This window comes from Wickerhamomyces ciferrii, contig 00108, assembly GCF_000313485.1.
Source record: "Wickerhamomyces ciferrii WGS project CAIF00000000 data, strain NRRL Y-1031 F-60-10, contig 00108, whole genome shotgun sequence".
NCBI lineage: Eukaryota > Fungi > Ascomycota > Saccharomycetes > Phaffomycetales > Wickerhamomycetaceae > Hansenula > Hansenula ciferrii.
Window position 1 is genome coordinate 140,416 of NW_011887632.1, and position 12,276 is coordinate 152,691.

A 12,276-nucleotide genomic window follows, 5' to 3' on the forward strand; every position below is an offset into this window, starting at 1 on the left:
CAATAATTTGACAACTTCAGCTTGTTTTCCAGAAGCGATTTTTTCAATTTCTTCCAATTCACCTTTCACTTTATCTTCGGCTTCTTTATCAGCATTGACATTGTTATTTGAGCTCTGTTGATGATATAGTTAGTATACATTCTTGCAGCTTTGAACTCTATTGGTACATACCTTTTCATTTTTCTCTTGTAATAAAGATTCTTGTTCTTCTTTGTATGCAGCAATTTCAGAAGCAGCATCAGTTTTAGCAGCTTTTAGACGAGTGGTACGGTCTATTCAATATGGTTAATATCCTGTTTTTTAAAGCTATGAGTGATATGAATATACTTACAAGCTCTTGCTTTGGAAACAATTTCATGTGCTTGCTTTTCAGCCTATAAACATGTGGTGTTAGTGAACATTTAATCCCCATGGTTCTTCAAATTATCAACATACTTCCAAAAGAGTTCTTATTCCTTGATTTTGTGACTACATTAATAGTTAGTATCAACTAGTTCAATAGAGTTTCAATGGACTGATAATTATGAGATAATGGTATTTGTTCTTATCTGATTGTGTCTCCTTATATTCAATTAAATCACACTTGAATTGGTCAAATTTGACAGTTTCTTCTCCCAAAAAAAGACACACATATACAGAAATCCCATAAATATCACCAAAATTACACTACTCACCATCTTTCTATACTTGATTCCCCTTAAATAGTCGTATTCCAAACAACACTCTGATTTTCTGGTTTCCTGTTAAATTGAATTCGCTCCAAACAATTAATGGAATTCGCGAAAACAGCGCAGCCAAAATCGCGGAAATTTACAAACTTTACCCGGATTTAAAAGATAATAAACATCAAAAAATGTAAACAAATGACACAAAAATGATTTCAACGGTCCTGAACAGAATATTGGTAATTATAAAATGAGGGCAATATGGTTTTCATGATGATCGGTGTGACTGGATATGGTGTAAAGAGACATTCATGCTCCAAGTGAACTTACAATACTGCTGATTAGATCTATTTTACTTTGCTAGATTATTATACCCCAAAAGAGATCCAATATGGTTTTGCTAAAGAGTACAATTCCAGATAGTTCAAGTTCAAGACCAACTACTCAAAGTTCAATCCAATCTTCCAATGCTAGTCTTTCGAGGTTCAACAAGAGAAGTAAGAAGGATTTCGTCGCTGTTGATAGAACACCACCTGTACTAAGACATTCTTCTGATCATTGTGAAAATGCTGACCTGTTGTTTGGTAATGCATTTGATGACGATGAAGATGATGATGGTTCTTTCTTTGGTCCCTTTTCACCTCTTTTCCCAGATATGAAGAACGGTTTCAAAGGTACAAATATTCAATTAGGTACAAACTCTGGTAGTTTATCAGATTTTTTGAATGATATACCAAGTTCTTGTGTTGAGATTGCATATCAAAAATTATCATCCGGTTTACTTACAGGTCAATCTAAAGATTATTTAGCATTTTCAGATTATACTAATTCATCACAATTAACTCCATGTGCTATAAATTATAATGAATTTTCTCCAAGATCAAAAGCTGCATTCCATAGAGTTAAAGCTATTGAAGAGATTATTGAAACTGAGGAAAGTTATATTAGTTGTTTGAAAATGCTTGCAAATACTTATTTAGAATCTTTAATACTAAAAGGTAATGATGGAATTCCAATTAGATTAATTCATGGCTATACTGAAGTTTTAATCTCAAATCATCAAAATTTTTTATCAGAGTTAAAATCAATTTTCCAATTACCTTATAAACACCTACAGGAATGTGATAAAACAATTCATAATGATGATAATAATGAATTAAAATCAAGAATAAATGAATTAGTTACATGTGATTCTCCATTAATGGCTGCATTGGTTTGCAAACATATTACAACAAGTTCAATTTCATTATTTATTTATCAAGAATTTAGTAGTCTTCATGATTTAGTTTTAAAATTAATAAATTCAAAAGATTCTGACCCTGAATTTGGGTTAACTTTAACAAAAGGTTATCAAAATTTCCTTGAATCAACTCAAATTGGTAATAATAGAATGGATTTATCATTTCAATCATTAATTCAAAAACCAATATCACGTATTGCTAAATATAAACTTTTTTTAGAAAATTTATTAAAATTAACTTCAATTCAAGAAGATCCATTTTGTCATTCATCAATTGAAGATTCTTTACATAAAATTGATGAACAAATTAAACAAATTAATAGATATGGTTTACAAGAAAAATTTAAAGCAAATTTATTATTTGAAAGTTTAATTTTCAATAATAAAACATTAAAATTCCCAGTTGAATATTTAGGTTTACCAATTTTATCAGGTTCATTACATTGTTCATGGGTTGGTAAAAATAGACAAATTTATTCACAAATTTTAGGTGCATTTCTTTTTAAAACTCATTTAGTATTGGCGTATATTCAAAAAGAATATAAGTTTGAAGTTAAATTTTTAATACCGTTATCAGTTTGTAAAAAAATTGATATTAATTCAAATGATGATGATGATGGTAATAATAATAATTCAAATATGGGTGGTATCATGACAAATTATAAAAATTCATTCAAATTAATATTTGAATATAATTATACACTCATTGAAGTCTTATGCTCAACAAGTGATGAATTCGAAAATAAGATTTGGAAGGATAAATTAGATATATTAATTAATCATGTTAATGGACCATATAAATTTGATTATTCTTCATCAAACTCAAATGATGAAAATGGTACATATTGTTCATCAATTATACCACCTTTTACACTGCCATTAGATGCTAAAATAAATAAATTCAAATCCATAAGGTTAAAAAATGATAAAAATAATATTTTTAATCATTGTTATTTTTCAGATGTTATAATGATTAATATTGAATTAATTAATGATGAAGAAAATTCCATAAAATATCCATATACATATAGATCAAACTCTAATGAAAATTCAAGTACAACTGGAATGATTATTCAATTTAAAGAAATTGAAAAAGCAAGGGTTGAATATTTATTACAAGATCTTTGGAGTGATGAATTAATTTCAAATGGATTAGTTAAACGTAAAAAAACAATTAAAAATAAGTCTAACTCAACATCAAGAAGATATCATCAAGGTTCATTAAGAAGTTTGAGATCATTTGGATCAAGAAATTTACAAACTGATGATTCAATAAATAATGATGATGATAATACTACATCAAATAAAGATTCAATTTCAAGAACTACTACAAGAACTACTACATCAAGTAAAATTTCAATAATTCGAAAAACATCTATTGTTTTCGGTAGTGCTTTTAAATCAATCATAAATAGTGATCATTAAATATATGTTAAAATCAAAAACAAGTAAACAGCTATGCATGAGATAATATTGTATTGTATAAATTCATAATCCGTGAAATAATCATATGAACTTTAGCATCTAATGATTAATACCATTTGAATCATTAGTTGAACCCCATTGTTTTTTACCAACTTTAGTATTATTCTTGAAAGTACCTTCATGAATGATAAATTTTATAACATCTTCAACTGGTTTTTTACCAAATTGATTTTCTAAATCTCTATTTGAAGCTTCATGTAATACACCTTCAACACCTCTACCAGATTCTGGTGAATAAACTTTAAAAGTACCAACAACATCAACTAAAGGTATAGTGGAATCTTCAGTATATTTTGATGCAATTTCTTCAGATTCAACAAAGACAACGAAGTCTTGAGAATCACCTTTATAGAAAACTTTAACTGGGTTTGACATTGTTTTTGTATTGTATTGTATTTGTAGTTTGTAGTTTGTTAATCAATTATACTCAATTGAATTGTATACTGATCAAATAAGAAAAGAAATCACAAGACAGGATTTTGAAACCTTTAAATACTTTTCTCATCCATTGATTACACTTGGCTTTAATATTATAATATTGTAATCATACGTTATTGTCTGATGGCTGTTCATGAGTTTTTTAATTGCTATTGCTATGTATGACATAATACATATAGCAAGAAAGTTGCGAAAAGCACGTAAGCATGATTCATTAATAGAATATTCTAGTAAATTATGAAGCTAATGATTAGGGCATTGATATAATTTAGCACCTAGTTAATTAGATCTGATTTAGTTTAGTTCTAATTGGTTTTGTTGCATTGTTGTTGACGTTCTGATTGAATTTTCAAACTTGAGGTGATTTTGGGTACAAAAGGTACGTTCGGGGTTTGTCGGATTAAAACTATACTAAACAATAAAGGAATAGTTGATTCGTGTAGCTACTAAATAGATTCTGTCTTGGATTTAGCCTTAATGTTACCTATATTGATATTATGATAATAGTATGTGATTCTTTAGGAACTAATCGCATGCTTAGATTGGTACAGAATTAGCTGCTGACCATTAACGTCGAAGGTTTTGATGAACTTGTTGATACTACTTTATAATTAATACATTAAGATATTGGCAGGCTAAATGATTATGCAATAATATATAGCTATATAGGAAATTATAAGAGATCAAATTGATTTCAATCATCTGGATGAAAATCCTCTAGATCAAACTTATTAAATATTTCATCAAATTATCAACTGAAGACATTATACCAAAATCAACAATAAAACAATCATCTTTATCATTAAAACAATAGTTTAAGTCATGCCTTTCTAAATCATTATGATTAATACCAGCTTGTTCCAATAGCTCAATTTGTTTATCATAATTCTTTGACCGTGTAGTGGTACTAAACTTGTAAGTTTATACTCCGAGCTCATCGCCAGGGCTTCGAACCACATATAATTTTTTTTTTTTTATTAACCCGAAGAGACATAAAGAAGTGTATAGACTTTTGAAGAAAACTAATACATTGAACCAGAACTACAAAGAAGATACGCTAAAAGAATAATTCAAAAATGTCTGCTGCTAGTATATACTCTTCGGATGATGAAGATGAAATTCCAAAAAACTCAGGTGTTTACTTAGGTTTCATAGATGCTGATTTCGAAACTACTGATGATGAACCAACCATTGAAGATTCATTTGTTGGTGGTCAACCTGTTTGGTTAAACCCAAATTCAAAACCTTCAGATGATTTAATATCATGTCAAAACTGTACTGGTCCATTATCTTTAATCTTACAAGCTTTTTCACCATTGGAAGGTACACTTTATGATCGTGTTATCTATGTATTAGGTTGTCAAAAATCAACATGTTCTAGAAAAAAAGGTTCCATAAGAGCTATTAGAGGTATTCAAAAAGATCCTAAAAAATTAGCACAATTAGAAAAAGAACAACAAGAAGAATTACAAAATCTATTTATATTAGATGCTAAATTGAAATTAGATAATGCAAGAAATATTAATTTATTTGATACTAAAGATTCTTCAAATCCTTTTGCAAGTTCAAACCCATTTGCAAGTTCCACTGATTCAAATCCATTTACATCTTCAACTGATTCAAATCCATTTGATTCTAAACCAACCCCAAAGAAAGAAGAACCTACAAAACCATCATTCGCATCAACTGCAGCAAAAGCAGCACCACCAACACCTAAATCAACCAAAAAATCCACTATAAAAACCCTACCAGAATATCCAGGTTATTTCATATATGTTGATCAAGAATCATTCAAAAAGAAACAACAACCAAATTTACCAGAAAATTTCAAAATTGATGAATCTGCATTAGATACCGAAGCTGAAATTTCATCATCAGGAAATACATCAAAAGATTTAAGTCCTGAAGCTCAACAATTATCAAATTCTTTACAAGATAGTGTTTTCCAACATTTCACTGATATCGTTTCTTATAACCCATTACAAGTCTTGCGTTATGAATTAGGTGGTAAACCATTATTATTCACATCAAAAGATGATACTGCAGTTAAAGTTACCAAAAATTTAATACCAAATCCTGGTTATAACCCTTCAAGCTCAAGACAATTTGAATTACAAATCATGCCTAAAGTTATTATGGATTTTGAAAAAAACATTACTGATATTAGTCAAGGTATAAATTGGGGTACAATTTTCGTTTATACTGATGTGGAAGATTATATACCTGAATTAGATGAAAATCATGTTGGTTATGTCGAAGAATATGTTGGTGTTCAATGGGAAGAAGAAGTTTCAAGATAATAATATAATAGTAACTTAATATAGATGATTTATTTGATTTGAATTTAGTACTCTAATGTAGTTCACTTTATTTATTTACAAGTCATTATATACAATTTTGTTTCTATTTGCACATCATAAAAATCTTGGAATAACTTTCTCTTCATAAACTTGGATAACATCACCAGCTTGAAATTTATCCCAATTTTCAAATTCAACACCACATTCTCTACCTTTTGCAATTTCTTTAACATCATCTTTTGCATGTTTTAAAGTTGATATTCTACCTCTAAAAATTTCCTCTTCATCTCTCATAACTTTAATTAAACCTGATCTTTCTAATTTACCTGATCTAACTTTACACCCTGCAATTCTTGTGATTTTTTTCTTTTTACCTTTAATTTCAAAAATTTCTTTAATATCAGTTTCTGATAATACATTTAATTCAATAATTGGTTTTAATTCTTTTGATAAAATTTTGGTAACATCTTCAATCAAATGATAAATAACATTATGATGTCTAACTTCAACATTTTTCTTGATGGCTTTATTATCAACATCTTTTGGAATCTTCATATTGAAACATAATATTATGGCATTTGCAATACTTGCTCTATCGATTTCAGTATCAGTTGGGAAACCAACACCAGATAATAAAACTGAACATTTAACTTCATCATTACCTAAATTTTCAATACTTTCCACAATAGCTTCAGTTGAACCACTAACATCAGCTTTAACAATAAATTTAATTTCTTTTATCTTGTCCACTGTATCTGTTTCTGAATCTTCAGTTTCCTCTTCAAGACCATATTTACGTAATTCATCCAATTGATCTTGTCTTTCAGCTTCCTTCTTATGTTCTAATCTTAACTTATTAATAACATCAACACTTTGAGCAGTTTTCTGTTTAGATAAACGATTTATTCTAGTTTCAATAACTTTCTTAGCCTGTGATTCATCTTTTGCTTGTAATACTTCATCACCAGCTTCTGGAACTTCTTTCCAACCCCATAATTCTACTGGTGTTGATGGACCAGCTAATTTAATAACTTTACCACCTTCATCCTTGATTGATCTAACTTTACAATAAGTATTACCTGCAACAAGTACATTACCTGGTTTTAGTGTACCTTGACGAATTAAAACTGTTGCAATTGGACCCATTCCCTTTTTAACTTCAGATTCAATAACCCAACCTTCAACAGGAATATTTGTTGGTTGTGCTTTTAGGTCCAAAATCTCACTTAATGTAACAATACTTTCTTCTAAAGTGTCCATATTTAACCCTGTTAACCCAGAAACTTTAACAGTTTGTGTATCACCACCATAATCTTCAACATCAATATCATTTGCAGCTAAATCTGCAATAACTTTTTCAGGATTTGCATTTTCTTTATCACATTTATTAATTGCAACAATAACTGAAACTCCTGATTTCTTAATATGTTTTATAGCTTCTTTAGTTTGTGGCATAACAGAATCATCGGCTGCAACAACTAAAACAACAATATCAGTAACAGTGGCACCTCTTTCTCTCATTTTTAAAAAAGCGGCATGTCCTGGTGTATCTAAAAATGTAATGACTTTCTTAGAGATAGGGGCTTTAACAGAAAAAGCACCAATATGTTGAGTAATACCACCATGTTCTTGACTTACAATTGAGCTTTTCCTTAAATAATCTAAAATTGTTGTTTTACCATGATCAACATGACCCATAATTGCCACGATTGGAGGTCTTTGTTTTAAAAATTTTGAGTTTTCTTCAGGAATCACAGGTACAAGATCTTCACCTTGTTCATCTTCACCAAATTTAACATCAAATCCATATTCATCTGCAATTAATCCGATAGTTTCTGCATCTAAGATAAAATTATGATTCATATCTTCAAATCCCATTTCTTCTAATCTTCTTGCTAAATGATCATAGCTGACACCCATCAAATTAACTAATTGTGACACTGTAGCAAAATCTGGAATATTAATTCTTCTTCTTTTCAATGGTCTTCTATAACTTCTACGATCTCTTTTAGCTTGAAGTATTATTGATGTACTTAAAAATCTCTGGTTTATTAGTATACTTGACTTTGAAGTAGCTCTGAGTTGGGATATGCATCTTGAAGAGCTCCTTAGTGGGGCCTTCAGTAGGTTAAACATTTTTCAATAGCTTAGTTTACTGATCTAATTCGTTTGTTCTTGTCTAATATTTCACCATACTCAAGATTTCAATCAAGAGTATAATAGAAAAAAATCCAATCGGTTAACCCACATTTATATGATTACATAAACACATACGAATAGATTATATAAGCCCGATATAATTTTATTTATATTAAATTAAAATTAAATTAAAAAGAAGAAACCAAACGAAATTAAGAGAAAAAATAATGATGATGATAATGCTAAGTTGTTATTTATATATATGTATAAATTATTCTCTTTTTTTGTTTTTTTGTGTGTGTTTTTTTAACCCTTTTACCTATGTTTTAAATGCAATGTTATCGTTAAGTTTACCAATCAAATTATCAATATCAGAGAAATTGGAATCTTCAATGGCAAATGATCTGTGTTTGTTACATTTGATATGTTCGTCAAAATCGTCAAAATGAACTCTGCAATTCTCACAATATCCTGGAACTTTTTGTTTAGATCTTTGTGCTTGTTCAATATTTGCTTTTTGTTGTTTTTTGAAAATTAATTTCTTTGTTAATGAATTAACTTGTTTTGATGCAACTGATGACCCTGTTGGTGCAAGACCATTTTTCGTTTGAACTTCTGTTGATTGTTGTGAAACGTTTGTTGAGCCATTATATCCAGATGCTTGAATTTCATAATTATCTCTTTTAGTAACTTCCATAAATTTATTTGATATTAATGATGCTTGTCTTGTTAAATCTGGTACACCTTGTTGTTCTAATTTAGCAGGTGGTGGCATTGTATCAACATTTTCACGATCATATAAAGTAGAATCACTTTCACCTTCTGAAAAATCACTAAATGGATCCCCGAAAACTCTACCTTCAGCTTCATTATAAATCACACGAAGTTTATCTCTGTATCTTCTATTTTGTTCATCTCTTATTTTTCTGCGTTGTATCTTTTTGGGTAAAGTACTATCAGCAGGATCTGGAATAAATGGTGATCTACCATAACTTGATGCATATAAATGTGGGTATGGTTTTTTTGGATCTTTATTTTTCCATTCTCTAACTGCAATTGGTCTTGTGACTTGACGTAAATCATAAACAAAGAAATATTGATTCTTGAAATAATTGAAATCATCCCTTTTAGCACTTGGATCACGATCATTAGGACCATAAAGTTTTTCATCATGTAATAAGGATGATAAATGTTTATTTTGAGTTTTAGGTTGAACAGGTGAAGGTATTTCTCCAAGATTTTTCAAAAATCTAAATACTTTTTCGTAATTCCAAATTTTCAATCTTGTATCTTGTAGCATATTTTGCGGTAGATCTGATTTATCTCTTCTTGAAACAACAATTGTAACTTTATTATCATAAAATTTTTGTATAGTAGCGCCCACTTGAGTAAATAATTTCATAGCTTTTTCCTTTTCACGTTTCTTTATAGATGAATAATCTGTACTAGCTAGATCATTACTATCAAAATATATCACTGCTTCACGCATAGCAGCAAGCCAACTTTTCCTCCATTCTTTCAAACTTTCTGTTATTGCCTGGCGCTCATGTTTATGTTGATGTTGATTTTGATTTTGATGTGAAGAATTGTTATTCAATTTTTGTCTCTTGACGCTGGGGGAATTGGTCCCTATATCTTTCAAGGCTTGTCTTGTGTGTTCCATCTTGTGATTTTGAATATGCTATAGTAGGTTTGAGCTGTTTTGAAGCTCAGCGGGTGTGTTTATTTGGAGTGAAATGGTAATTGATATATGTAATATGGTTATGAAATTTAAAATGTAAACAAACGAATTTGTGGAAATGAGTCTTTGAAGGTTTCAAAAAGGGTGCCTGGTGATGTGATTGGTTCTGAAGTATTCCCTTCTCTGGTTCTATGGGTCTTCTAATGGGTATCTAAACTTCTTCAATGAACTGAGTAGCTCAATTAAAGACCAGTAATCAAGTCTAAATTAAAAAAGCTTTTCTGTAAACAAATCTGAAAGGTTTAATTAAACAGTCGCGAAAACTTTGTTTACCGAAAAGGGCCACTGGGAAAGAAAAAAAATTTAGCGCGAGCGCGACGGTGACTGAATTAGGGCGACGCGTAGGGAGATTGGAGCTTGGGAAAAAGCGTGTTGCGTGTCTCTAGGCAGAAGGAAGGACCGCGTAGGAAGAGAATTGTTGGAGCTCTGTTTAAAGATTAGGCAGAGAGGTATATAAACTCACATTCTTATAGGCCCGAATCCAATGACAGATACAATAGAGTCGAGCAAAAAAAAGTTGAGCAGAAAGTTGAGTTAAATATCGTCATCTCAAGAAAATTATTTGATCTCAAAAAAAAAGTGTTTAAAGTAAAAGATATCCTCAATATAGTCTATCGTGTATATCATTTATTGCTTTGCTATACACATCAAAGACAAACAATATATCATAAATATTTACGCTTAACTGTGACAGTAGAACCAAGTCAATTGAAACATCAAAATGGTTTGGATATCACACCACATATTTGCAGCTTTATTATTTCTAGTTAATGATATTATCAGAGAAATCGCTCCAAACCTTCATAGGTGGATATATATTGATAGTTTTGATCCTAAAGATGGAATGACTTTCAGTACAAGATTCATGATTACTAAAGTAAGACCAATACTGATTCTATTTTGGAGAATTAAAGTTTTCTTTTATCACATAAGATTCTGGATTTCAGTTATTTTTGAGTGGCTATTTGTCATAAGGTTCAAAAAGATGAATGTTTCTTTGTATACCTTGAAAAGCAAAAATCCATCGACAACCATAGGAAGTACAACAATTTCACAAGATCAGGCACCTTCAAATTTTGGCGATATATTTCCTTATGAGATATGGGATAGGATAACAGATTTCCAAACAGCAGGTCGTTGTACGTTAACAAGGTTAAACAAAGCTTTCTATAATGAGTTTTCCCATAAAATTTATAAAGATTATAGTGATATTCAAATCCTTTTAGTTCTAAGCTCAACGCAAAAGATGAAAGATAACGATGCATGTTTTTTAAAATATGGTCCAGACTTTCCTCATAAATGGTATGATGGATATCAGATTTATTTGAGAAATAAAGAGTCGAAGAAGTTTGAGTATGAATTTCTAGAAGTGAAAACTTGTAAGGAATATGTAGAAGAGGCAACATGTATTTTACCTAAGATGATAACATCACCAGAGAGAGTTATGTTTCTTTTGAATACAGTCATGAAAAGGCCTGGGTCATTGTTGAAGAAACAAATTAAAAGAATGTCGATGGATATCTCTATTTTGACTGGATATCATGATTTATTCAACAGTGGTGATAGTCCTTTTAGAGTCCAATTGGAAGAAGGGTCTCAAAACCCAAGTTTAAATCTTATAGAATTTGAAAGTCCAGAGCTATATTCGGTGGATGTACATGATTACTTTGATGGATGTAGATGGACAAATGATGGAGTCTTAACTAGTTGGGAAAGGTTTGATAGGGATGCTTGGAAATCATCAAACATGAAATTTCCAGGATCAGTTTATTTCAAAGAGCTTGCAAATGTTTCTGCAATGTTTGACTCTTATAGGTTTAATGAGAGAAACGATATGCTTTCGGTAGATGATGTTGAGAGTTTTCGAAAAAATAATTCAATGAACAATCATTCAAATTACTACGAATATATTCATGATTTGAGGGTCTTTAGATTCTATGATGAAATAGCCCATTTTGCAGCACAGCAATCATATACTATTGAGATCATAAAAAGACAGTTCAAGACTAAATTAGAGACACAAACTATCATTTCAAAAATCATAAACACAGTATCTTGTATGAGAAAAAATGATCCAGAGATGTCATTGTTCATCAATGGGGTTGAACCAGTGCGGAGTGGAATTAAACATCGAAGATTAAAAAGCTCTTTTGGGACTCTATCAACTTTCAAATCACAAATGATTTTATTGAATAGAAGACGTGATTACTAATTAATATATTATAATATGAACCTATTATAATAATGATGTAAATTTGTAATTATTAT

The 12,276-nt window shown here is 29.9% G+C and overlaps 6 protein-coding genes across 6 annotated transcripts; 3 read left to right on the forward strand and 3 right to left on the reverse strand.

Annotated features, from left to right (window-relative positions):
• Nucleotides 1-1,056: 1,056 nt before the first annotated feature.
• BN7_3689 (Rho guanine nucleotide exchange factor 9) lies at nucleotides 1,057-3,330 on the forward strand (the record flags this gene model as incomplete). The annotated part of the gene is made up of 1 exon (XM_011275770.1): nucleotides 1,057-3,330. The coding sequence occupies one exon, from the start codon at nucleotides 1,057-1,059 to the stop codon at nucleotides 3,328-3,330; it is 2,274 nt and encodes a 757-aa protein (XP_011274072.1).
• A 99-nt stretch (nucleotides 3,331-3,429) lies between these two features.
• RTC3 (Rtc3p) lies at nucleotides 3,430-3,765 on the reverse strand (the record flags this gene model as incomplete). Its single annotated transcript, XM_011275771.1, has 1 exon — nucleotides 3,430-3,765. One exon carries the CDS (start codon nucleotides 3,763-3,765, stop codon nucleotides 3,430-3,432), a length of 336 nt encoding a protein of 111 aa, XP_011274073.1.
• A 1,139-nt stretch (nucleotides 3,766-4,904) lies between these two features.
• On the forward strand, nucleotides 4,905-6,128 carry TSR4 (small subunit rRNA maturation protein TSR4; the record flags this gene model as incomplete). The annotated part of the gene is made up of 1 exon (XM_011275772.1): nucleotides 4,905-6,128. The coding sequence occupies one exon, from the start codon at nucleotides 4,905-4,907 to the stop codon at nucleotides 6,126-6,128; it is 1,224 nt and encodes a 407-aa protein (XP_011274074.1).
• Nucleotides 6,129-6,242: 114 nt separating this feature from the next.
• On the reverse strand, nucleotides 6,243-8,264 carry IFM1 (translation initiation factor 2; the record flags this gene model as incomplete). The annotated part of the gene is made up of 1 exon (XM_011275773.1): nucleotides 6,243-8,264. One exon carries the CDS (start codon nucleotides 8,262-8,264, stop codon nucleotides 6,243-6,245), a length of 2,022 nt encoding a protein of 673 aa, XP_011274075.1.
• A 322-nt stretch (nucleotides 8,265-8,586) lies between these two features.
• On the reverse strand, nucleotides 8,587-9,930 carry DBF4 (protein serine/threonine kinase activating protein DBF4; the record flags this gene model as incomplete). The annotated part of the gene is made up of 1 exon (XM_011275774.1): nucleotides 8,587-9,930. One exon carries the CDS (start codon nucleotides 9,928-9,930, stop codon nucleotides 8,587-8,589), a length of 1,344 nt encoding a protein of 447 aa, XP_011274076.1.
• Nucleotides 9,931-10,729: 799 nt separating this feature from the next.
• BN7_3694 (uncharacterized protein) lies at nucleotides 10,730-12,220 on the forward strand (the record flags this gene model as incomplete). Its single annotated transcript, XM_011275775.1, has 1 exon — nucleotides 10,730-12,220. The coding sequence occupies one exon, from the start codon at nucleotides 10,730-10,732 to the stop codon at nucleotides 12,218-12,220; it is 1,491 nt and encodes a 496-aa protein (XP_011274077.1).
• Between the last annotated feature and the right edge of the window lie 56 nt (nucleotides 12,221-12,276).